The sequence below is a fragment of the Lycium barbarum genome, chromosome 3, assembly GCF_019175385.1.
Source record: "Lycium barbarum isolate Lr01 chromosome 3, ASM1917538v2, whole genome shotgun sequence".
Classification (NCBI taxonomy): domain Eukaryota; kingdom Viridiplantae; phylum Streptophyta; class Magnoliopsida; order Solanales; family Solanaceae; genus Lycium; species Lycium barbarum.
In genome coordinates this window covers 118,948,929-118,976,066 of record NC_083339.1, presented here as the reverse complement: position 1 = coordinate 118,976,066, position 27,138 = coordinate 118,948,929, and the positions used below count along the sequence as shown (strand labels likewise).

The following is a 27,138-nucleotide window of genomic DNA, read 5'->3' as shown; positions in this document are numbered from 1 at the left end:
GTTAACCAAATATTTAATTGTGAATTCAATAATTATTGTAGTACTATTAACTTAGACTGATATAAAAACTTATAAACTTTAAATACTGAATCAGCGTCTAATCTATTTGACTATTCGCCCCATTGACAAATAATTCAAAATTACAAAAAACTGTAAAATTAGTATTTATTTTTAGAAAGGTAATACAACAAAAATTGGAAGTGACAAGAAATCATTTAATAGTAGTAATACAAGCAATAAATAAAAGTAATATAAAAAATATAGTACTAAAAATAAACCTAAAGGGGAAAAAAAAAAAAATATCGCAATGAAAGATCATGCTGAAAAGAATAAAGACAAAAGCAGTTATTGGTTGCAAACTTCCAATATGATGGAGCTGAAACTGAGAAACCCATCCCGTAAATAAAGAGCCCATTAAGGGGCAATTCGGGTGATTCACTCCAGAAATGGACAAAAACAGTGGCTCATCAGGCAAATAAAGACAACACAAAGGGCAAAAAAGTAAAATGCAAAGAGCAACTAGACGCCGAAAATATTTTAATATTCCGAAAATAAACCAAGTTACTAAATCGATAAATGGAGATCTATTTGTAATGGCGGTGGCAACTCGACTTAAATAACGCGTTAGCCTGTTGTTAGCTGCGGTCAGCCACCGGGCGCTAGAAAAGAGATGAATGCGAATGGATATAGCGTTATGGAAAAAGAGTATATAAGGAAGCATCATATTCATGAGGTTAAAGAGAATCGATGCAGTTCGTTTTTAGTAAAGCACATTCGAGCACCTGTTCATCTTGTGAGTATTCCCTTTCCTTATATATTATATGCTTTTCTGGAATGTATTTGCATTTTTCTTTTCGCTAGATCGATTGATTTATTATCTTTTTCAATATCTTGAAGCTAAAACATTAGATTCGTTATTTTTGTGGATATCTTGACCGGTTTCCTGATTTGTATTGATCCGTGTTAAGTTTGTGTTTTGTGTCAAATTTGTATAGAAGATGAAAATCCGAGAAAATTTGAATTGTTTCCTATTTTAGGTTAAGGGAAGATTGTGTTTACTTTTACTTGTCACGTTTTGCTTCACGAGAGTCAGTTTGACTAATCTTTGGAGCTAAATTGAATTAGATTAATTTTGATACTTTAAATTTAAAATTTAGATGTTCGAGAACTATACGAAAAATACTAGGATAAGTTGCAATTCTTCTCATATTAATATGATGAGAAAATACTGCGTCTTAAGATGTTGGTTAAAGTTCAAGTAAAAGTGAACGGAGTCTGTTGGCTGTTTGGTTTATCTGGTCTTGAAAGTGACTCTTGGTACTCGTTTGGTTTGTTGTATAAGAAAAAAATCCTGCCATAAAACTCTTCATAAGTAATGCAATGTTTAATATAAGGACTAAGGTATAAACTCCTTATGACTATGCGATTATATTATCATGGAATAAGAATACATAAAGTAGAATTACTAGGATTAGCTGAGTCTTGATTTGGCATCACAATCTCTGCTTAATTAATTATGTGCTTATCATCCACTGCAAAAAAACTCATGTATTATCATTTTTCGCATAGCAAACCCTGTATTAGGATTCTTGCATAACTAGTTCGTGAACCAAACGATCCCTTGCTGAACTACCTAATGCAAGTGCTTATAGTGAATAAAGACAAAAAGACTAAATGCATGACAACTGATATGTTCATTGATTATGCAAAAGGGACAAATGGCTCATCTGCAGTTATTCTTGAAGTTGATTGTCTTATGCTTTTTTACATAGACTGAAGATCTGGATGAACTCATATTACTTAATTTTCTCTGGTAACATGAAGGAAACTTGCATTTTATATTTTATGTTCAGCCAGTCCTAATGGTAGTTGGCTCTTCCTCTTTTTATCAGGTTTGGTCACTGGTTAGGCGGTTTGATCAACCACAAACGTACAAGCCCTTTATCAGTAGGTGCATCGTGCAAGGAGATCTTGAGATTGGTAGTCTTAGGGAAGTTGATGTCAAGTCGGGCCTCCCTGCAACAACAAGTACTGAGAGATTGGAGCTTCTTGATGATGAAGAGCACATCTTAAGTGTCAGGATTGTTGGCGGCGATCACAGACTTAGGGTATTAAACAATTCTCTCCTTTGGTTGTTCCTTTTTTCCTTTTTTTTTTTTTTTTTTTTTTGGTGATTTTTAACAACTTTAATAGGGATTTTGGTATTATTAAGTACACTTGAAAATGGGTTTCTTTCTCAGTGGATGAGCATTTCTATGGTAGAAGATTGCCTCCAAACTAGTTAGAGTACCAAAATAAACTTTTAACTAGAATCTCTTATACTTCTGATTTCAAATTTACAGTTACAGTTACCAGTTTCAAAAAAAAAAAAAAAAAAATTACAGTTCCTATTTTTCAAGTGTTAGTCATATATGTGAATAGAGAAGCTTGAATCATCTGATATTGATACTTTTGTGGTAGTGTGGCATTGCAGACTACTAATCATCTTCCTCTAGTATTGCCTTCAACTTGTCAACAAAAAAGTGGGTATTGCAGTTGTGTTATTCTAGGCAAAAATTTAAGCATGTTTCTCATCTAAAAGATTATTTGTTCTATTTCAGATTGATGTTTTTCGGAATTAAGCTTTAGTGCTTTAAATAACTCTCACTTTGTGCTGTATTGATCATTCAGTTTCAAAATGCACTTTAATTGATAATAGTGCATTTTGAAACTGAATGATCAATACAGCACAAAGTGAGAGTTATTTAGCTCTTGAGGTTATTCTTAACAGAGAGCGGATCATGTGCTTTTAAAAGTATGATAAGCTTAGTCGGAAGGTCTACCAGAAGGCCGAGAAAGAATCAACTTGATTTGCAATTTTGTTGGTTATATAGGGAGTATGATACATTATGTAGCAAATGCAAGTGTCTGAACTTGTGAGTTGGTTTGGGTTAATGATTTTCATGCATTTTTTTGAATTGGAATAACATTGAAAATTGATTGCTAGCAAATGCAGGTGTCTGAACTTGTGAGTTGGTTTGGGTTAATGATTTTCATGCATTTTTTTGAATTTGAATAACATTGAAAATTGATTGCTCTATAATTGTGATGTCATGTCCTGTAAAGGTAAGTGTAATTATGTATTTGGATTCCATGAAGAAATCACTAGATGAATGATCAACTTTGATTTTAGCAGGTAAAACACGATAGGTTAGTTTGCTCTACCAAACTTTGGGGGGGGATGGGGATACTTTGTGGTTGTTTCCTCCGACCTGCAGTATCTTTGTCACTACATTCAATTAAATATTGTGCACTGTGTTTGCACTTATTTCTTCTTTTTTATTTGATCTTTTCCAGAATTATTCCTCAATCATATCTGTCCACCCGGAGGTTATTGATGGAAGACCTGGGACACTAGTGATTGAATCATTTGTGGTGGATGTGCCCGAAGGAAACACCAAAGACGAGACCTGTTACTTTGTTGAAGCATTAATCAAATGCAACCTAAAATCACTTGCTGATGTTTCAGAGCGGCTTGCTGTGCAGGACAGGACAGAACCCATTGATCAGGTTTAAATGTTCAGGAAGATGTTCGGAAGGTTATTACATGAAGGATGAAGCTTCCTCAAGGCTGTTAGTTCTCCTGAGGCTTTGGAGGCGGACTGTATGTGGCTGCTCTCTTAAATATTCCCCGGGGTTTTTAGTGCTCAACTTTTTCTTCCTCTTCTTCTTTGTTTTTTCGGTGCATGTTAGGGTTCGGTCATATTACTCGTTGTTTGTAGTGTCTCAGAATCACAGGTTTTACAAGGATTTGTAGACACCCTGTAAATGGATGAAAAGACTAGTCTGTTTCAATTCTTAGAATTTTGATAGTGGTTGTGGGTATGCCACTTGTCTCACTTTAGCGTTGTTCCAGGGTCTATTGAGTTTATAGTCGCATTTGTGGTCTCTAGTTGCAGTAAATAATGGTGGAGTACAGGGGAAACTCTATTTACTGAATAGAAGCACATTTAAGGCTCCAGTAGTCCATGAGCTAATGCTGTACAGACTTGTTATAGAGAAATGCTTTAGATCTGCAAACAGTCTTGTTTATATCATTGTTATTTATCGTTGATCACGGGAAGACCTTTACCTGTTGCATAATGGCTGGAGCGATAAGAGGAAAGTTGAAGATGACTTTCTAAGGTTGCTTTAATGTAACTGAGAATGATAGCCATGTGACTGCGAGGTTCTTTCAATAGGCATGTTTCTTGAGTTGAACCTTACCGGTTGCAAATGATCTGACCAACAGCGGTTGGTAGTTGCAGGCGACAAAACTACATGTAAGCTTGTGGGTCAATGGTCATGTATGCTCATGTCACGCACCTGAAAAGCCTTGTGCGTTTGCTTATGTATTATGTGACATGCAGTCCTAGTCAACTGTTGGTAGTCTTGGAAATTTAAAGGCGGAAATCGTCCATAAATTTCTTAATTCTCAGGGCAATATGATACTCTCATGTGTCCGTCCTATTACCCTGTCATGATAGCTTGAAACGGGTTCAAAAAATCAACTGTATGGAGTTACTGTCTATTACCATAGATATGCATATCTACTGCGGGAGGTTAAAAGCAAAAATGAGTGGATAGTTAGGAAGACCAAGATAGACAAAGGATTTGTAATTGAGATTATGTAAGTTATCGAAGAAGATTTTTCTGTACATAAAAGGAATTCAAGTTGGGGCTTTACGTTCGTTGAAATGATGAAGGGTACTTCCCATGATTCTGATTCTGAGCATGTTCCTATCCGCTGACGCTGAGGAAGTAAATACTTAACTGTCAAAGAACCAAGTAATCTTTTACTTTGGTTAATGGCCCTTTTTACCGGGGAGTTAGTATCAGGTTCATACGCTTGCACTTGAAATCTTAATCCAAATAACTTTGAAGTAGAGTTACATATTTCTCCAACAGAAGTTGCCTCTTTCAGAAGTTCGAAGGTGAAGATAAAGACTTCCAGATGACTGGATCTACTCTATTTTTGTCGGCCTTTTAAAGTTAAAAAGTTTTTCTTTACTGTGTTAAAAGTTGGCAGTAATCGTTAAACTATTTACATTTACCGTAGAAATTGCAAACAAACGAAAAAGATGATTCCACCTTTCTTACTTCTGTTCTTCTTTTCTTGATCAGAAGAAGTGTTTAGCAATATCATCTGAACCCTAGAAGACAATGCTACAAATTGAGAGTAAGGTCTAAACCACGAAAATTTCTCTGAATTTATTCAGGTGTAAACCACGAAAATTTCTCTGAATGTATTCAGTAGTAATTCACAAGATTGGACATACGAGTAAATTCTGCCGATGTCTAAAGTTTATAGCCGTCCTCTGAACTCCGAAATTTATCACACTGGCGTCGTATAATTCAAACATGAAGGCATCAGGAAATGATGAACATAAGCCAGATGGTTTCATATCATATTTGCAGAAATAGAAGTCTTGACCCTTTTTATTTTTTGAGATTGTGGATTTGAAGATTACAAATATATTGAACTAACCCTATTGCTTGCCAGGATTGAACTGAATCATGCATGCGTTCACCTAAATTGATCAAGACGCAAGGGTCATGCTCGGGCAGCTGTCGACTGTGCAGGCCAGTATGTCTCTATAGTCTCGAGATATACTGAACGAGTCGTAGACTTTACCATCTCTGCTCTTTTTGTACTCAAACAACAGATTTGAATGATCAAATACTGTCAACTTCACAAATCCATGGTCATAATCTCTGAAGATACTCCATTTAGTTTGGATGCGGGTAAAATCTGAAAGGCTTGCTCCAGCTCCTCCGGCAGCAACATGTATAGTTCCATTCAAGCCGCCCTTATAAAAGTGCTTCTCATTGTTTGTACAGATATTCTGAGATAACAAGCAAGTGTTGTCTTTGCATCAGACAAATAAAAGAATGTGGAACCATTTCATGTAAGAAATAATGTGAATGTTATACCATATGGTCACTAAATGTCAAATGCCAGGCGAAATAACATCCTAAAATTTATGTTTCCGTTTACAATAAGTGATAGAAGATAAAATTCAGAAGTTCCAAATGTACCTGGTAGATGGGACACGTCCGTTCATAGTTATGAACATGGCCGAATATAGCTATATCAACTTTATACTTCTGCCAGAGTTTTTGAAGGCTTTCCCTACCCATAGGTTCTGCGAAAGATCCTTGATCAGCATAAGAAGAATCTGAAGAATAGCCCAGTACCCGATGAGCAAGGAAGATCAGCCACGGTTGTTTTTGTCTGTCTACAGATGCCAGACAGTGTTCAATGAAGTTATATTGCTTGGTTCCCTCCCTCCAATCGTGTTCTGTATCAGCTATGCAGAATCGGAACATCCCATAGTCGGTAGAATACCTGAGAGAAGAAAACAAGAATATTGGAACTAGGATCTCAAAGTACTGTTGTACACAAAAGGATAACTAGTGGAGGGGCAAATGAAATGACATTCTTCAAAAGATTATATTCCATGAATAGAAAAATGATTGGCAGTCATATCACAAGAGTCGGAAAAAATATCTATAGAAATGAAATAATCAGATAGGTAAAATCACCATACCAGAACTTATCACTGTTTTCTGTGGGAACATAAAACATATTCTGAACTAGAACTCCACATTCTCCACCTGAATCCATATTTCCATAAAATGACCCCGTACCAGGCCAATCACGCTCATGGTTTCCACTGCAGAACGAAGCTAAGAATTACCCAAACAAGCAGAAAATTCTTTAATGTTCAACAAGGTTGTCCTTACAACTGCAGCATACCTAGCAAGCATATAAGGTACAGTTGAAGCAATTGGCTCAATCTGAGAAGTAAACTGATCCCATTGTGAAATGTAGCCGTTGGCATAACAGATATCACCTATGTGAAATACAATGTCAATGTTCTTTAAATCATTAATAAGCTGATTGGTAGTGTTAAGAGAGCCAGGTTGAAATTGATTATATTCATTGGAGCCATCAGCTTCATCCTGCAGTTTGGAAAGATGAAGCAGATCATTGCAAGATCAACCTGATCAGAATAGTTAATTTGAGAATTCTTAATCAGCGGTTTGGATCTATGATTTTGTGAAGGAAAGCAAACACAAAATAGGAAGATACCGAGAACGAACGCATATGTAGGAACCTTCAAATTCTATAGACACAAAATGATCACAATTCTTTCTGCTTTTACACACTCATGCATTTGACTAGTGCCATCTCGACCGACAACAATAATAATTATTGGTCCCACCTAGTTGATCTATCCACCTTGAGTCCTAAAAATCCAGTTGGATCAAATATGGATTTGCACCAAACTTGTCCACTTCTATAAGTGCCAAACCAATTGACTAGTGCAACATATTGTCATTTTTCTTTCCCCTCATTCTCTCACCTTCCTCGGAAAGGTGCTTATTCTCAAAATAATTTACTATTTGCATTCTTATGCTACTCTGCTATTGATAAAAGCTTTTTCTGACCACCCACCCCCATGAACTTAGAAATCCATATAGAGAGATAACAAAAGCTTAACAATTGGTAATCAAATAACATGAAGCAGCAAAAGAAAGTAAATTCATGATAATGCATAACCGAGGAATGCAAATCAGTAGTGAAATGATATGGTGAGCCTTCCGGATAAATCAACACTATCAGGATCAAGTGGAAGAATAATGGTTCTAGCAATCTAACTGAATCTGAAGAGATTATAATAAACCTTTCCCATGTCCCCAAAAATGACAACACGTTGTAGAGATTTTTGACCAGGATAAGGAGATGATTTGAATTGATACATCTGATACCAGATATACGTGCCATTTAAGAATCTATGACCAAGCTTGTAGGTATACCTGCAAAGACCAAGATGCAGCATGATCCAGAATTTCACCTACTAAAATGAAACAAGACTCCACAGTACTATAAAAGGTACTAGGTCGAACTCATCTATAATATAATGAAAATTTTCGTTTTAGAAGTACAACATCTTGATATCGAGTTTACGAATGTTAGGTGAAAACCTAAGCTCCTCCAATGAAAAATAGGCCTACACATGCCCAAAAACAATTTTCAATGTTCTATGGAAGAATAAAGACATCTATGCCAAATCTGTACACAGTTCTAACACACGGGTAAAAAACATACAGTGTGTTTGGCCACAGTTCTTTTAGAAAACTAGTGTGGATGAATCCAGGGTCACGCCATCCAACAGTTCGCGCTGGTGCACCTGAAAGTGGCAACATATATGAGAAATACCAATCCCACATAACATTTGGCACAATTAGGTAACAGCTTTATAATCCTGAATACCTTCCAAATTCTGTTAGCTTCCTATGTAAGTACCAAAAGATAAATAGAACGCTCAGAAGTTTATAGTTAGAACGCGACATTTCAACTCATCCAAAAACAACATTATCAAAACGAGTATACTGATTCTCGTGGGGCAATATCGTATGTTACAAATACATGATTTTATAATATTTTCTGTATTATAAACATCGAAGGTGATTTACAGTGCAAAATTTGGATATATGTTTACTATACCTACGTTTCCCCTTATGATTCTTTTTCATGCTAATGCTCTTATAACTTATCAGTTGGCTCTATCAAATTAACTCCATTAAGCGGTTAGTCATGAATTAACCCAGTTCTACTCCTTAACCAAACATTTACTCAAATATAAAAGAGTTCAACGCACCACACATGCTGCTGCGGTCAAATGTCAATGTCCCTGCTGGAGTACGCCCCTGCTGCCCTCCCTTTGGACCCCATTCCACGAAAGGCTCTGCTTCATTGATTCCATATCCACTTGTCCATGTCACAGTCATCTGAAAGTTTAAAGAAACTTATTTCCCAACTTATTTGTGTGACATATATGGGATAAAAATAAGTAGGAAGCTGCTACAGGTTTATTTTGACGGCTGTTTGCAGGGAAAATAGACACTTACTTCATCCCATGTCTTTCCTTGTGCTAAACGTGGGTATACTGGTGCATTTGGATTTGCAAAAGCAACTATGTTTGATACTGCCACCAGCTTTGGCTGTTGATAAGGAGATAAATTAAGGTAAAATGAGATCATTACGAAGTTGCCTACTGGTTATGTTAGATGGAAATACAGCAAAATTCTGAATAGTGAGAGGGAATAGAAGCTAATCCACATACAGAAACAGACAGACAGATGAAAGCACCGTTCTATAAAGTTGAAGACATCTGTAGAATGAACATAACAACGAAACAAGCACGTTTTGATAGAAACTACTCTATTAGGTTCCAAGTTCCTGAAAATTTTGAGCTTTGCAAAATTGAATTCAAAGAAAAAATGGATCAGGAAATTGTTAAACTTGTCTACACAAGGAAGTTAGTTATTTTTCAGGTGAAGTACGTAGTAGTGATGGCAAGACATATACATAAACTTGCATTGAATTGAAAAGGATGAAAAAGCTATGAACATACACTGAAGAGTCCACCAGAAAACAAGGCAAAAGAAAAGTCTGATCTCTGGTTAATCAATTGAAGCTTCAGTGATCCTTTCCCTGTGTCATTGTAGTGAGGGCTCGAGTAACTGGCATATTGATACTGCACGGTAAGAAATGCAAGTAGTGGGACAATCATGGTTACTCTTTTATTCCTTCACGCAAGAGAAACTTCTGAAACCAGATTTAATTAAACCGAGCAAAACACCAACCTTTATAGGTGCTGTACACAGAAATGGTGGAAACGTTCGCGGATTTTCAGGGAAGCAGCTAGATGCACTAACCAAAATAAATAGTCGTGATTATGTGCTGAATAACCATAAAACCCTATTTTACATGATTTTAAACTTCACTAGTTATATTCTCAAAGGGATCAGGAATATAGTTTTAACCAAATGTTTAGGTACCCGTTCATTTAGGAAAAAACAAATTGCATTTATGAATACTAACAAAACAGAGAGTTAAGAACCAGCTAGTAAAATATGAAAGCTATTTGTAAGTAGGAAACATACTAGTTAATACTATAAAGAGGTAAAAGGATGCACTCAACTTTATATCAATTCACTTTGTATTGTCAACAATATCATTTATCAAGACCATGCAATAGTTTGATTAAAAATCGATAACTGCATGACTTCTACCTGAAATTGCCTGGAGAAAATACCCCAATCCAATCATCAACCGAGGGATTTGAAACGCTATACTCTAAAACAACCCATTCTTTGTTTTTCCCCTGCAATTTGAAGTGAAATTTAAACTATGAATGAGAGACTTGTCTCTTCTCATTTGCAAACCTAGACCACATGCCATAGTTTATTAGAGACCATAGGAAATGCGACTTGTTTCCTTGCTTGACATACTTGCTTTATGGCATCAACTAGTTTTGCCTGAGTGGTATACATGTGCCTGTAAGAAAAAGCTATTGGAGCTTACATTAACCCCAAGAACTGAAGGAGTAGCTTTAATAGAAGCATGAATGTCAAGTGCAAGAACAGTCTGATGAATCGCAATCCTTGAAAGAGGCTGCTGCCCATGACATGTCACCCCTTGAAGGCTAACCAGAGTCAAGATAATCGAAAGTAAAGCTACTAAAGTTCCCATTGCCTCCACTGCAAAATCTGAAACCAATCAAACAATATTGATTAAACTAGAAAATGGACAAATTTAGCATCCATCAACTGAAGATAAGATTTATGTCAGAACTAATAACATGAATAAAACAATTATCAACTATCAACACCATATATGCCTTTCATCTATCAACACCATATATGCCTTTCATCTAACCAAAAGTACTTAGCTTGAACCTCAAAAAAGAAAATAATAGATGCTAAGTACTTACCTTTCCATTAATAAGAAAATAGACCTCGGGCTAACTCAACCCTAAAAGTTAGTTCAAGAGGTAAGGATTGCTCAAGACAATATAGAGACAAATGATCCAAGCCCCAACCGATGTGGGACTCAACACCCCCACTCCCACACGCCCAGTATTGGACATCTGAAGCGTGGACAATATAAGATGGAGGTCCATCAGGTAAGCCATGAATATTTTGTGCCCGACTCTGATACCATGATAAGAAAATGGACACTGGCTCTAACTCAACTCCAAAAGCTAGCTCAAGATGTGACGATTGCTCGACAAATGATCCAAGCCCCAACCATAGGAGACTCAAAACCCACAACAAAGATGATGCTCCAATCACCCCATCTCACTCCTCTAAAGATAAAGGACTGTTATTTCAGAAAAAGATAAGTAGTACTTAATAACTTTTGCAAGCACGTACAGTGCCAAACATGGATAAAAGAGGATTAAGGTAAGTTAATAGCCTGTTTAAAAATAGTCTAACAATAACAAATCCTTGGAATATTAATTTCCTAGGCACATGCTTAAACAGAGCATAATGAATGCAGATGATTCATATAGACAGCTGAATGTATAATTAGATTGACTGATCTTAGAAATGTTAGCTCGATTAGCCCAAAGACACTTTTTAACATGGTATGATTGCTTTTATGGCCACGCCTGCACAGTATTTTGGGACTTTATTCACACACCAACAGCAATTATTAGAACAACTAACTGCTATGTCTGTATCCAACAAAGCAAACTCATATATCAAGAAGCCAAGAATCAGCAAGTTCTCTAAATTCAAATAGAAAGAAGAAGAGAGTATTGACCTTAAGCTACTTGAAATCCAATGAATATCAAGATACAAATTTAAGTAGCAAGTTGGAACAAATCCACAAAGCTCAAGTTATGATATCCTCAGTGTTGTTTTTAGCAGCTTTAAGGAGCAAGAAAAGCTTAAATGATGAAGGGGAAGATTCAGCCATTACGTGTTTACTTGGAATTAGTGATAATGATTGTGACATCTTGTAATCCCAAAGAATTATTCTGGGAATCATTATTTTGTACTTATGGGTTGCAACAGTGTCGCAGAACCAGAAAAAGTATTTTAAAAAATTATATTTTCTATATTTTTAGTTTAGGTTAGAATGGGAATGTGCATAATAGTAAAGGTAAAAATTGGAGTATTTGGGATGGTTACTTTTTAAAGTAAAAATAATATCTAGATAAAAATATTTTTAGTTAACATACTGAACAACTTTAACACAATGAATTTCGAGGCTTTGACAAGTGAAATTTCATCAACTTTTCAAACTCCATAAATGATTCATGGAGTTCAGACTTTATTAGTTTAAACTTCACAAAGATTCGTGGAATCAAAAGTTAACTTAAGGGTGAAATTTGTTTGGAATTTCAAACTCTTCATATGATTTATGGTGTTCAAATCTCTATTAATTCAAATTTTAAGAACGATTCATGAAGTTCAAATTGATAAATGTTCGAACTCCAATCCTGATCTCCTGAAGCTTTTTCCTTATTTTAACGGAAATATTGGTAACAATATTTTATTTTCGTATTAAAAAATGTCCAAACGTTAAATAATAATTTGAACTACATTAATCATTTGCTTAGAATTACTCTTTTAGTTCCCTCCAACCAAACGATTCGAGTTAATTCTATTCATTTTGTAGTTTTTGGCTCACACTCGTGTTTACAATTTAATCTTCCTAGTTCGGGAGATATTAATCTTTAGTGATTGTCTTGTTGACACCCAATTTTGTCCCTCCTTTATTTCAATTTAATTTACCCGGGGTTTCTAAATTTACTGACGAGCTAAATACTTTATTTTCACTACTATTATTTTCGCTACTTTTATTTTTTTTAACATTATAAGTATTACTTTATCACAGATTTTAAACGGTTAGTCATCGTTTCATTTTCGGGTTTGGAATCGTTAAATTAATTACAAGACAACACTTTGCAAAATCTTTATTTTTTCTTCTACATATTAATTATTAATTACATAATATATATTATACCAGTTAGAATCCCAAAACAAATATAATTAAATAGCGGAGGAAGGACCAATATTTTTCAGCCAAATTAATGGCCCAAAATACAAATATAATATCATTTCCCTACCCAAATAATCACCCCACATTTTAATACCCAACCCACATTTATATCAGCCCATATTTAAATTAAACGGACCAGCCCACTACCATTTTAATTTCAGCCCAGCCCATATTTCACCCGACCCGGTCCACTTCTTTTCCTCTTCTCCTTTACCCTAAACCTAATCCCATTTTCCGCCTCCCTCTCCTTCTTGACCCTCATCTCTCTTTCTTTCTTTTCTCCTTCTTTCCCGCCTCATCTCCCTCGTCTCACTCACCCCACTGCCGCCGCTCCTCTTCCCTTTTCCCCACACACGCTCCCCTCCACTCACTCATCCGACATCACTCCTCTCTCATACACTCATCTTTCCCTCCTTTTAAACCCTATAAATGTTTGTTCTTGAAGGGTAAAAAAAGGAGGAGGTGGAGATGGACCCGAAAATCCCATAGTTTCTTGACATCAATTGAAATACCAAACATTTTATGTCGTTAGCTTTGTTATCTTTCCGAATTCGAATACGTAAAAACTCGGAGATCTTTTCCGTGGGGATTTTGGTGTTCGAGTGGTTTATTTCTAGGAATAAGAAAATCCGAATCACCAAAGAAGCTAGAACGGCAGAATTCCCTACAAAACATCAATTTTAATCATAAAGGTTTTTTTTTCGGTCAATCGCCTAAACTTTTGTTTACATACATATTAGTCACCACATCAGAGAACACTCTTTGATACATCAAGTGAGTCACTCTCATCAATTCGACTGTTACTTTGGAGTCGAGCGTAGATTCGAGACCGTCGACACCCACTTCACTGCACACAAAAGAGGTAAACCTCGATACATTTATCGCTCATAATCTTTAGTCTTTTCTGTTTTGGTTAAGATTTTTTTGCCTGTGCTGCTATATGTCTAATGATTATATAGTTTATTTGTCGTCGCGTTATTTGTTTGATGTTTGGGGGCTGTTAGGATAGAACGTTAATCGCCAAAAAATGAATTTGAAAGATGCATACCGTAATTTGGATGTTTAGACTGAATTCCCAGAACTTAGAACCCATTTAGAGCCGAATATACATGGGTATACAATGAGCTGAAGATAAGGCGAAGGCATACATTCGATATACGTCTGCTATACACACTATGGTGTGTATATCTTAGGTATATCATGTATATGGTTAAAACAGGCCAGCACTGTCCCTCTTTTGCTCTATTTGTTCGAGATAATGTATACTGTTATGAAGGTAATCTGCCTGGGTTTAGATGTGATGCAATGATTATACGACGTATCGATATTGGTTGTTGATTTTATTTGGTCTGCAAGGTCGTGGCTGTTTGTTTAAACTGTTAAGATTAATGGAGAATGGTTAGTTTGAGACTTAGGCCAGTTTACCTTGTCATCGCTGTGTGGTTTAAGTCAAATTTGATCAACGCTAGACACTAGTAGCTCGTCTAGTTAGTTGTAGTTTCCTCTAGTTTACATTGTCATGACTGTTTGTTGAAGTGAAATCTGATCAATGTTAAAAGGTTGGTTTGAGGTTCATGCTAGTTCATATTGTCATAATTGACTGTCTTGGGTTGAACATGATTAGTATTGAACTAAAATCTTGCAATTTTGCTAGCTCACACTGATGTAGTTGTCTGTTTAAGTCTGGATGTGATTGATGCCACATGAACATACTAAATGCATACTTTCTCTCAGATGTCTTATTCAAGACTTAAGGCTTTTGCATTGGTTAGTATACTAGTCGAAATCATTTCCCTTTGTTTATGATTTCTAGAATATGCTCTGTGTTCTAAATGAGACAATGCTGTCCAATCATTTCCCTTTCATTTATTTCTTTTGCTTCAGTCATTGTCTGATTCTGTGATTGTGTATTGATTTTGAATCGATTAATTCAGAATATGTAGTTTAATATCAAATGGTTTGGTCCTTTTCAGAAAATGTTGACACTCTAAAGTTTTGGATTAATAAGGGGCTAATTTAGACACTGTTGGTTAATTGATAATCCCATTGGACTAAACTGACACTCTCAGTTGAGGGTAAATGAGATGCAAACTGATCTGACCCTGACCCATCTCAACTGTTAACCAAATTATGAATTTGCATAATCTGAATTATTGCAAATATGTCATGAAAACAGCCCCAAAACATTCCTTTGAAGATAAGGAGAGGCTTCCCTAAGTTTGTTTTCCCCGCCTTGCCATACTTTGTTTGAACTCTAATTCTGATTTGCTTGTTGATAATTTATTAAAATTTAGCATGATTGAGTCTTCTTTTTTAGAAGTCCATGAGTTAATTTCACCTATTAAGTGCAACATATATATGAAGCAAGAATCTGTTTTCTCTCATTGATTTTCATGCTCCAATGCACCAAGCTTCTAGACTTGCATGTTGGATTCAATATCAGTTGTCCTCTATCTATGATCATTATTAGGCTTAGTTCATTTTTCTATCTTGGTTTGGTAATACTGAAGCAGCAAATTGGAAGCCTTGTTTGGCCAAGATTACTAGAATATGTCTTAACATTTTAACAAAGGTTATTGATAGTTCGGTTAGGTAAATCCATAGTTCACATCTGTTCTAATGTCTCTCGTTTAGTTGTTCCCTTTAGAGTTTAAATTGTGGGGAAATGCTAGTTTTAAAAAATCTTTAGTATGAGTCACTGTTATGTTCTATTTTATTAACTGTATTTATTTTATCTCCTGAAATATGCTTTCTCTCAGATAAGCATTTCTGAACAAGGAAAGTTTGATATTGAAAACCTTATGCTGTTATGCTGTCCTAGAGTGTTTTCCCTGCAATGTAAATCTTCATAAAAGTCAGGGGCTAATTCAGTCTTCAATATGATGTGATTTAGTATATTTTCCTGCTAGTGTGAGTCTTTATAGTAATCGTGTTGTTGATTAACGCAAAGATATAGCTTTGCAACTTCAGTGGTTTAATATAGGGAGACTATAGACTCTTAATAAAGAAATAGAGGAAGATCACAAATTGTTGTTTCCAGATCGACTGAAAAACAAAGTAGAGATTTCAATTATTACGAAGACAAGTATATATATGATTTGTTTCATGTATTTCTTATCATATAAAAGTCTGCTTCTTGTTTTCTAATCGTTTTCTTTCTTATTTTCTTTTGCATGACACACCGGAGCCGAAGAGTCTCATTTTGAGACTCAACGACACCGCTACCGCATGGAATCCACAGCCATATACTAAATTCGCTGGGCCCAAAACCCAACAGCAAACAGTCGCAGCAGTCCTATAAAAATGGGTTGAACCCATTTGATTCTATTTGCTCTTTATTTCGTACATTTAAGTTATATTGTACAACTAGTACTTTACTTGGTTTGTCTTCTTAGCTAGAATAAACCTTAGTGAAATTAGTGGGTTGATACGATGGGTAGTTAATTTAAAAGAGAGCTAACAATTAATTCATAGGCTTCATTTCTCTTTTTTCATGTTAAATTATTTATAGTATCTATACTATTTATTTTTATTAGAATAGTTGATTTTAAATATCATGACTACATATTTTGAGAATCAAGATTCATTCTTACTATCTTCGAAATTTAACACGCTATTAATTTTTACACTAACGTTAACTTATTTTTTGAGAAATAAAAAGACAAATTAGTTTCAACGGATAACTTTCCACTTTAATTCCTTCCAACACTTGAAATACATTTGTCTAAGATAACCTTTAAAACTTTATTAAATAACTCTTTTAAATTTTAGTCATTTCCTCCACATATAAACATTACATGTCCCGCTTTCTTTTAGTTTATTTTTTGACTAAAACTCTTTTATGCAACTATTACCTTTCCACAAGTATTATACTTTCGTTTAAAATTTTAACAACATTTATAAGTCGTATTTCAAAATAGCATTAAAAGTACTCTTTTATACAAATTATTATTATTTTACAAGTTCTATTTTAAATAGCATTCTTACATATTTATCTATAACTTTAGCCATACTTACAAAATTAATTTCGTTTTTCTATAATACTATATTTACACTTAGCCTAACTAATCATAAGTCCGGTCGGTTAACCATTGTTAATGGGTCTTAAAGGATGCCTAATACCTTCCCTTTAGACTAATTGAACCCTTACCTAGAATCTTAAGTTTCGCAGATCTTGAACAGAGTTAACTTTAAACATAACTTTAATGAACTTTAGGTGTCCTAATTCACCATAAATAATTAGGTGGCGACTCCTTAACACAAACAAAAAACAGGAATCTCCAATACGTCATACTTCTAAATTTTAACTCTCCGGGGGTAAAAATGGGGTGTGACATGTCTCACCCCTTTTCTTTCTTAAGGAACACTTGGTTTGATTTGATTAAGACGCTGGATGAGATAGTGAGGCAAACATGGCTCTCAAGGGTTTTATTTTCTCTTTCTTTGCCATTTTAATGCTCAGAATGTTCAAGAATTTTTTAGTTTTCCATCTTAGCAATTTATGAAAATTATTTAAAGTCATCATTATATATATAATTGACCTTCAATCCATTAGTTCGTTGATGACTTTTAATAGTTAGAACGGTTTATTAAATTTTGAATAATTTAAAGTATTTCCCTTAGGAAACTTTTCGACCCAAAATTTTACCCAAAAAAAAAAAAAAAAAAAAAAAAAACGTGAATAATTAGATTTCCTTCGTTTAGATCAGTATTTAAGAGAAATTAGTAGGATTTCACACGAGTTAGTAATAAACGATAATAAACACTAAAGATAATAGGGCAAAGGTGCAAACATACCCCTCAACTTTGCGATTTAGAGCAGATATACCCCTCATTACAAAAAGTGATGTATATATACCTCTGCCGTTACAAAATGGTGCAAATATACCCTTTTCGCTGATGGGGTTTTTTTTTAAAATTATTTAGTTTATTTTTTAATTAAAAAAATGTCATGTGACTTTAAAAAAAAAAAAAGTCTACCCATTTTTTTGAGTAGAGATACTTTTCTAAAGCCACATAGTAATTTCTTTTCCTAATGGATCGGGTCTGGTTCGTTTAAAAAAATGGGTAGACTTATTTCTTTAAAGTCACGGAGATATTTTTCTAAACGAACCATACCCGACACACCAGAAAATAAATTACCATGGCTTTAGAAAAATATGTCTACCTAAAAAAAAAAAAAAATAGGTAGACATTTTTTAAAGTCACGTGACATTTTTTTTAATTAAAAAATATCCTAAATGATTTTTTTATTTAAAAAAACTCCCATGAGCGAAAAGGGTATATTTGCATCATTTTGTAATGGCAGGGGTATATTTGCACTATTTTGTAACGGCAGAGGTATATATACACCACTTTTGTAACGAGAGGTACATCTACTCTAAATCTCAAAGTTGAGAGGTATATTTGCACTTTTTCCCAAGATAATATTTACGGAAAAGGGTCAAATATACCCTTCTACTATGGTTTATTGTTGATATCCATCCTCTGTTATACTTTTTAGCCATTTGTGCCCCTGCCGTCTGATAAACTTTTAAATATACCCCTAGTTTGACGGAGGGGACACGTGGAGGGCTTTGGGAGGCTGACCCATGTTTTTAAATTTTATACCTGGTAAAACGGGTTTGACCCACTACCTGAATTAAAACCCACCCCAAATTAAAACCCCACCCTGATTAAAAACCCGACCGACTCGTACACTCTCTCCATAGCTCCATCTCCATAGCTTCTTCTTCATCTCAAAAAATGCGATTGATAAGCATAAAAAAGGTAATTTTGTTCACTAAATTCAATTTCTTTAACTGAGTTGAACCCTCTTAAATTCTAATATTTAGGGTTAATATAAGTTTGTGAATTTTAATGTCTTTCTTCAATTTTAAGGGTTTAGGAAATGTCGGAGCTTAGTGTTTCGTTTGCAAGGACTTGCCATTACGGGCTGGCTCCTCGACAATCACTTCAAAAACTACTGCAAATCCCAAAAGGAAATTTCATAAGTGTACTAATCGTGAAGTAAGTTTTTTTTTTTCTGTGGATATATGTTGAAATTTATGTTTAAACATTAATTAATTTCATTTATTATTGGTAGAAATCCAACTGTTATTGAAAATGGGATGATGAAGATTTTCCTGATGGTGCGGTTATTGCAATTAACCAACTACGGTTAGAATTGGAAGAGGCTAAAGGATCGATCAATGTTTTGAATATGACGTTGGATCAAGTGAAGATCGAAAGGGATGGTTTGAAGGATAAAGTGGAAGCTTGGGAGGCCATGAAAAGCTTTGAAGTTAATAAAACTATGAAGTTGGAAGAGAAGGTGTTGAAGATAAAGATGTGTATTATAATGTTATGTGCGTTAATTGTTGGATTTGCATTTATGGTGATGACAAAATGAAGCTCATTATTCTGTTTGTGTTTTAGTTTGAAGGTATATTAAGAATGTTTAGTGTGACTAAATTGAAGTTTAGTTTTGAATGTGTAATATGCATCTTGGATAGTGTTGAATGAAATTCATTGATTTTAATGTCAACTTACTCGTGCATATTAACTTGGACTATATTGTTGTGAAATTCGTTTAACTAGATGAGCTTGTGTAGTTGTATATGATTGTATAGTTGTTGGAGTATATTGGTGCATATTGTTGGAGTATATTAGTGCCGAACTGCCCAGAATTTTGCGTGCAAACTGGACATTTTTTCCCCAGAAATTTGACTATATAGCTGGACAGTTTTGAGAAGAAATTAGGCCACTTTTGTGTACTAAAATGAATACTAAGACAGAATACATACAATAGTAATAATGCACAATAATTCATCAAAAACAAAGGCAATTTAACTACTAAAACACCTTTAATATATTAGGCAAACCAAACCAAACCGTACATCAATTTCTTAAATAGAAAAAGGCACAAGTAGACCTAATCTATGTCTATGATCTCCTCCTTCATATGAACAATGAAGGTTAGGCGATCCTCAACATCATAGACTTGAAAAAGCAACTCATTTCCTTCCTTCAACCCTTTAGCATCGACAAAGTCTTTCCATCCTCTATTGAGGCGCACTTTTCCACCAATTTTGTATTTCATAAAGAATGTGCCATTGTCAAATATAACAACTACTTCTTTGTCATATTTTTGAAGATTATCCAAAATATTAGTAGGAAGTATCTGCACAAATACATGTTATTAGATGCAATAAAAAAACAATTGAAAACAAAAATTAAATTTGACGCTAAAATTTAACACTTACGAAATTATCGTTTTCAATATATGATTTTGTCAATTTTTTCTCAAAGAAAGCGATTGTATAATCTTGAACCTTTGGCATCTTGTTTGTGATAAAATTTCATTTGTGATGGAAGTTTGTTTGTGATGGAATGAATGGGATGAATATGGGGAGTTATATAGGCTTTCAATATATGATTTTGTCATTTTTTTCTCAAAGAAAGCGATTGTATAATCTTGAACCTTTGGCATCTTGTTTGTGATATAATTTCGTTTGTGATGGAAGTTTGTTTGTGATGGAATCAATAGGATGAATATGGGGAGTTATATAGGCTTTCGACCATCCAATGCATTAAACTAGTCAACTACACAATTCATTGCATTCAACTATTCAACTACACCATTCAACTATTCAACTACACAATTCAATACCATTCAACTATTCAACTACACCATTCATTGCATTCAACAATCCAACTACCACAACTATTCAAAGACCATTCTAAGTACCAATCAATAAAACTGCCCAAACTGTGGCATTAAAACTGCCCAAAATGCAGATTCTTGACAGAAACAAAGGCAATTTAACTAATAAAACACATTCACTAGATTAAGCAAACCAAACCATAATGGTACCAATGAAGTTTAACATTCACACTCCTAGTTACGTTAAGCATGTCAACAGTTAGACATGTACACAAACTCAAGAGTTTTGGATACTATGTTGTAACTGCAAAAACTTACACAACCTATGTCACAACATGACATCCAAATCATAGCCAAAAGAACATTAAACTACACATAATATACTGTCATTAAGCAGTTATTACATCCCAAAATAACAACAAAGTAACACCAAACTAAAGGATGGATATTCCTTTCCCCTTTTTTGCTCTTAATTTCTCAAGTCTTTACTGTCTGCTTTGTTTCTCAAGATGATTACTAGTCACTACAGCCTTTCCCTTCTATTTGAGCTTTGATGGTGAGTAAGGAATATCTGTGGGTTCACTAACACCTCTACAAAGCTAATTCTTCTTGTCCAAGAAGACACTTGAATATTCTGCCTAGGCTGAAACCTAATTTCTGCTTCTGATATAATACAATCCCTTAGTACTGGGTCAGGATCATGTTCAAAGGATGGATATTCAAATTTTGGAAAAGCATTGAACACAAAGTCTTGAATAAACGTGGACACTTGAAGTGTAGATGGTTGAACATATTCTTAGGTCTGCATGACTTCATCTTCACTATTTTCATCAAGTAGAGTTCCCTTTCTCTTAGCTGCAGGCCGCCTACTTTTTGATGACTGTCCCACCTCAAAACAGTTCTTGGCTTTAGATTGACCTGCACCTGAACTTTCCTTAGTTTTCCTTGCTTTTACTGGCTGAAAATAGAAGTAATTGTAGTTAGAATATGAAAAATGTAAATTAAATGTACTTAAAAGTAAAGATTACCTTTTGCATCCCCTTGCATTGTGGTCAGATTCTCCACAAGTCCCACAAGTCATAATTCTTCCTTTCCTGGACAAACTCCACTCACCTTGCCTCTTACTAGCTTTATTTTTTTGCCTAAGTCTCTTGATTCTAGGCCTGCCTGCTAAAGTCACCATATCAGGTGGATCCATTGCATTAGCTGGACCAATTGTCTAGAATTTCTCACCAGGAACTGGTTGTATCTTGTGGTGATAAGTCAGCAGGTATGCTTCTTTGGTGTACCACCAGTGTATCTCCCTTACAGGGTCTTTTTTCAAATACTGCATTGCCTTTATTGCCTGAGGACATGGGATCCCAAAGATGTCTCACATCCTACATGTGCATCTTCTCATCTCCAACTTCACAATGTGCTTGTCTTGCCCCTCTGAAACTTCAAAACCATCATCACTATTTGCTTCCACCACACAGACTTGAGCAATTTTGAGAAAGTCATAATACAGTTCTAAGCAGTTGGGACTGTACTCTTGTCTCCATGAACTCACTTTCTCTTCATGTTTTCTTAAATGATTCATTACCTTCACCCTTACAGTTTCAAGCATATTAATTATTGGCTTATATCTAGCATCCAAAATCCATTTGTTGAAAGACTCAGTGATTGTTGGTGACAGATGGATTCTTGCAAATAATGTCAAAATATGCCCTACACCAACTCTGGGAAGGATACTTCAATAATGACTTAACAGCAGCTTCACTCGACTTGCCCATACACATCAATTGGTCTTTAAACTCTTCTGGATAATTTGACCATGACGCCCACCAAAACAGCTTCTTCATCTTCAAGGATCTTCCATTTTTTGCCCAATTTGCTTCAACATGTTTGGCACAACACCTTCTTTTTGCTTGTGGAAGCACATTTTTAATGGCATTAATTAATCCCTGCATTAGAATATGTACAGAATTGAAGTCAACTAATCAACTTACTTAATATACTACTTGCAGAATAACAGTGCATAAATAAGTAAATGGATTATGGCAGTTAAGACAATTAATCAACTTACTTAATATACTAATTGCAGAATAACAGTGCATAAATAAATGAACTGATTATGGCATTTAAGTCAACTAATCAACTTACTTAATATGCTAACTGCAGAATAACAATACATAAATAATTAAACTGATTACCTAAGTTAAGTCAACTAATCAACTTACTTAATATACTAACTGCAGAATTTAAGTGAAATAAGTAAACTAATTACCAAGTCAACTAATCAACTTACTTAATATACTAATTGCAAAATAACAGCGCATAAATAAGTAAACTGATTACCTAAGTTAAGTCAACTAATTACTTACTTAATATACCAACTGCAGCATTTAAGTGGAATAAGTAAACTAATTATCAAGTCAACTGATCAATTTACTTATCTAAGTTAAGTACAATAAGTACAGAATTTAAGACAAAGATCTAACTAAAAACAACTAAGGACAAAATTAATACAAAGTAAAGACAAGAAAGGTACCTTCTGCATGTCTGAGATAAATGTAACTCCTTCTCCTATATTCAACTCCAATGAACCCTCCAGATGCTCTATAAACCAGGTCCAACTCTTGTTTGTTTCTTTATCAACAACTGCCCATGCTAGAGGATAGAAATGGTTCTGGCTGTCTTGCCCAAGAGCCACTAACAGTTGGCCTTTTTCTTTCCCTTTCAAGAAAGTGCCATCAAGTCCAATAAATGGCCTCAAACCATCTTTGTATCCCATCTTTAGGGCCTGGAAACAAATGTACATTCTAAGGAATTTTCTTTTGCTTTGAAGTAGTGCCTCCTTGGATAAGTTAATAATCACATCAGATCCAGGATTACTATCCCTCAAAGCTTTGGCATAACCCTCCAACTTGTTGTAATCATCATTGAAACTGCCTTCAAGCTTCTCCAAGGTCAATCAAGCTTCTCCAAGTTCATTCTCTTTTCCTTTTTTACACTTACCATGAATAGCATTAAGGTTAAAGGCAGCTTGCAAATTAATTCTCATCTCTCTCACTTTGTACTTAGGACCATCTTGCAACTTCATCTTGAAGTAGTGTGCAATGGTTAAATAATCAACCCTACTGTTGTCAAAGTTATCATTGCAATCTTGTTTTGTGTTTAATGTCTTTACTCTACAACCCTCCATGCCTTTGTCCTTGGATATTAGACAAATAAATTGGCAGCCCTCTTCACACCTATATCTCAACCTATTGTTGTCACTCTTCAAAAGCACTAACTCCTTCTTACTAACCATTGCATACAAGTTCAAAAAATTCCTAGCTTCAGCTATATCTTTAAAAGACATACCACTATTTATCTCTTTATACTCAATAAGGTGTTCAGTAACTTCTTGTTTTCTTTGTGCCAGAAAGCAACCTATTTATTCAGAGTCATAGTCCAAATCTTCAGGATCAATTTCATCATCATCCTCCCCTTTATTTTCAGTACTACTACCATCATTAACAACTGAAGCTACAGCTGCATAAGTCTCAGTATGGTGGACAATAGAGGGGACAACAACAACAAGCTCACAATAATCATCTACAACATAAATATTGATAACACTAAACTTATTACTGCCAAGACACAACAGGGTCCTAATTCCAACATCATCTTCAATCTCATAATATTTTCCAGATGGACCAGTAATAATTAGTTGTTGAACCCCTACAAACCCTAATTTTTCAATATATTCATCAACTAAATCTTTAAAGGATAGAAGGTCTGAGTCACACCCTCTCCAAGGATGAACTTCCTTAGTTGAATAGAGAGCATAGGTTTTAGTTATCCATTCACCACCATGATTGAAAACCAGTTCCAAATGAACCATCTTTAACCTACAAAGATGGTACAGAAATTGAATGAGCCATAAAGTTACAAAACAAACATAAATTAGACAAACAGTGCATAAAGTCATATTAGACAACTCATATGTTATAAAACAACATACACTGGGGACACTAAACATATAATACAAAAAAAATTATTAATAAAGTACCACAATAAGGGTCCTTACTTAATAAAGAATGCATAAAGTTAACATATTTAAGTCTCAACCACCACATTTCAATGCAAAATCAGTCACATAGGGGACTAAATTCAACAATAAAAAGGCAATTTAAGACATGTAATATCAAAATAGGAAGACCTAAACCACCAAACAACTTCAAACCCACACATAACACCAAAATAGAAAACCCTGAACCACCAAACACTCTACTTTTAACCGACACAACCCGATAAATGCAATACCAGGTATGAAACACAACAACCTAAAATATTCACTCTTATGGTCCCCTCCATACCCCACAATAACCGGGGAAAAAAATTAACATATCCAAAAAATGAAAGGACCGCGCATTAAAGACCACATGCATGACAATACAACTATAAATACACAAAAACAACAACTAAAATCCAAAAATACTACCAAAAAAAGCGAGAGAATCAAGTCAGTGCAAAAAAATACAAACCTTAGAAAGCAAAATCATATTAAAACATAAAACCAACTTACTAAAAAGTTAAAATCAGTTAATACAACAATCTTTACTGAAGAAACTTACCTTTTTGAGCTTCAATTGCAACACAGATCTAAGCCTCCGCTCTTGACCCTTAACGTTCTAAAATGAGAGAGTGTACGAGTGTAGGGTTTTTAATTGGGGTGGGGTTTTAATTTGGGTTGGGGTTTTAATTTAGGGTGGGTTTTAATTCGGGTTTGTGGGTTAAACCCGTTCTACCGGGTATAAAACAAAAAAAACATGGGTCAGTCTCCAAAAGCCCTCCACGTGTCTCCTCCGTCAAACTAGGGGTATATTTAGAAGTTTATCGGGCGATAGAGGTGCATATGGCTAAAAGGTATAACAGAGGGTGGATTTCAACAACAAACTATAGCAGAGGGGTATATATGGCCCTTTTCCGTAATATTTATCATTAAGAAATATATACGCAAAAAATATACTCCCTTTGTTTCAATTTATGTGAACCTATTACTATTTGGGGACTCTACGAGGCAGTTCTTTGACTACGTTTTTCTTACATTTTTTCTAAAGTATTTGAATTTTAAATTATCATGACTTATAGTACTTTTTATGTAGTTTCTAAATATATAAATTTTATTTTTACAAACTTGAAAAATATATGTTAAAATTTACGGTCAAAGTTATAAAGTTTGACCCTCGTACTCTGAAAAGGTTCATAAATTGAAACAGAGGGAGTACTATTTACATAAACTATGCAATTTAGCATGGGTCCCACATGTAGTACACTCTAGAATACCCCGAGGGTTAAACGTCTAGATATGGTTTGAAATCAAGGTTTGAAACCCCAAATCATACCTTTTTTGGATGATTTGGGATTTCACTCATCGTTTGAAACCATGAGATGAAATCACATGGACAAACGTTGATTTCAAACCATGGTTTCAAATCGCACGTCCAAACGCCTACTAAGTCTATCCCCACCAACCTCGCCATCGTCTCCATCCCTCTTCCTCCTCTTAATAGTCGGGTGCTTTAAGTCATGATCATCCATCACTTTATTTCCCCCTGCCCTTCCCCTTCTTTGGAGTCTGAACCATAGTGTGTTTGTGGCCGACTGCTAAAAATTAGTAAATTAATTAATTTTTTAACTAAAAGTTTAAATTAAATAGCTGATTTATTTAACGAGAAATTATGTTAAATAACTAATTCTAAACTAAGAATTTAGTTTATCGTTCCTTATTCAGGATTTAGTTTATAGTTCATTATTCATTTTATGATTGTAATTATGAGAATTATATTGTTTTACATCTTTATGAAAACTTACTTAATTAATTTCTTAACTAAAAATTTATATTAAATAGCTAATCTATTAAACAGAAAATTTGGTTAACTAACTAGTCCTTTATCAACTAATTAATTACAAATTAACAATTGCTAACTAATTATTCTTCTATTGCTAACTAATTATTCTTCTAACAACAATTAAAGTAATAACGAACTAATTTATTTAACAAGAAATTAATTAATTAAAAATTAAAAATTAATTAAAAATTAATAATTAATTAAATAATTAACACATAAAATTACATAGCTAATTAGCAAATTAACAATTAACATAGGATAAACAATTACATAATTAACAAATAATAGGAGATTACTATAAATTTTTAATTAAACAATCAACAAATAATCAATTAACAAGAAAAAAAAAATACTAACACTGGCAGTTTGAAACTACCAGTTTTGAAGGGGAAAAAATTTTCATTAACCTAAAAATTGAGAGAAAACGATACTATTTTCGGAAATCGAGACTATGAAACATTAATCATGCATAACATTATAATGTACATATTTGACAATATAATTAGAAAGTTTATAGTAAAATACCTTGATTGTAGGGTTGTTCAAATCGAGTTGTGTGTCGCTATTTTTTCAAAATTGAAGCTTTAAATATTGTTCCTTGACTTGAATATACCAAGAATCTTGACTTTTGGGATGAAATTTGAAGCGAAAAGACCGTTTTTTGAAGGTGGGCCCGAGCTTTTCGCCTTTAATGGCGTTTTTTGTTAAAAATGTTAAATGGGGGATTA

General features: G+C 34.4%; 4 protein-coding genes and 1 long non-coding RNA gene across 6 annotated transcripts; 2 read left to right on the top strand and 3 right to left on the bottom strand.

Moving 5' to 3' along the window:
- The first annotated feature begins 570 nt into the window (after positions 1–570).
- On the top strand, positions 571–4,059 carry LOC132632037 (abscisic acid receptor PYL8). The gene is made up of 3 exons (XM_060347829.1): positions 571–793; positions 1,893–2,108; positions 3,337–4,059. Exons 1-3 carry the CDS (start codon positions 671–673, stop codon positions 3,553–3,555), a joined length of 558 nt encoding a protein of 185 aa, XP_060203812.1. The 5' UTR covers positions 571–670; the 3' UTR covers positions 3,556–4,059.
- Positions 4,060–5,396: 1,337 nt separating this feature from the next.
- On the bottom strand, positions 5,397–11,824 carry LOC132632036 (probable inactive purple acid phosphatase 1). Of its 2 annotated transcripts, XM_060347827.1 has the most exons (13): positions 11,642–11,824; positions 10,397–10,581; positions 10,105–10,196; positions 9,676–9,742; positions 9,444–9,566; positions 8,938–9,030; positions 8,688–8,817; positions 8,135–8,216; positions 7,710–7,842; positions 6,779–6,984; positions 6,570–6,695; positions 6,058–6,367; positions 5,397–5,864 (listed from the first exon to the last, which is right to left on the bottom strand). In XM_060347827.1, exons 2-13 carry the CDS (start codon positions 10,562–10,564, stop codon positions 5,559–5,561), a joined length of 1,836 nt encoding a protein of 611 aa, XP_060203810.1. In that variant the 5' UTR covers positions 10,565–10,581; positions 11,642–11,824; the 3' UTR covers positions 5,397–5,558. The 2 variants fall into 2 exon arrangements, with proteins under 2 accessions (XP_060203810.1, XP_060203811.1); XM_060347828.1 differs by lacking the exons at positions 10,397–10,581; positions 11,642–11,824 and adding an exon at positions 10,324–10,380.
- Positions 11,825–18,543: 6,719 nt separating this feature from the next.
- On the top strand, positions 18,544–19,401 carry LOC132634062 (uncharacterized). The gene is made up of 3 exons (XR_009580021.1): positions 18,544–18,655; positions 18,767–18,895; positions 18,972–19,401. It is a non-coding gene; the product is annotated as an uncharacterized LOC132634062 (long non-coding RNA).
- Positions 19,402–19,712: 311 nt separating this feature from the next.
- LOC132634061 (uncharacterized) lies at positions 19,713–20,380 on the bottom strand. The gene is made up of 2 exons (XM_060350377.1): positions 20,131–20,380; positions 19,713–20,048 (listed from the first exon to the last, which is right to left on the bottom strand). The coding sequence occupies exons 1-2, from the start codon at positions 20,206–20,208 to the stop codon at positions 19,800–19,802; spliced, it is 327 nt and encodes a 108-aa protein (XP_060206360.1). The 5' UTR covers positions 20,209–20,380; the 3' UTR covers positions 19,713–19,799.
- A 363-nt stretch (positions 20,381–20,743) lies between these two features.
- Positions 20,744–25,283, bottom strand: LOC132634060 (uncharacterized). Its single transcript, XM_060350376.1, has 4 exons — positions 25,133–25,283; positions 23,062–24,406; positions 21,560–22,474; positions 20,744–21,489 (listed from the first exon to the last, which is right to left on the bottom strand). Exons 2-3 carry the CDS (start codon positions 23,329–23,331, stop codon positions 22,187–22,189), a joined length of 558 nt encoding a protein of 185 aa, XP_060206359.1. The 5' UTR covers positions 23,332–24,406; positions 25,133–25,283; the 3' UTR covers positions 20,744–21,489; positions 21,560–22,186.
- Between the last annotated feature and the right edge of the window lie 1,855 nt (positions 25,284–27,138).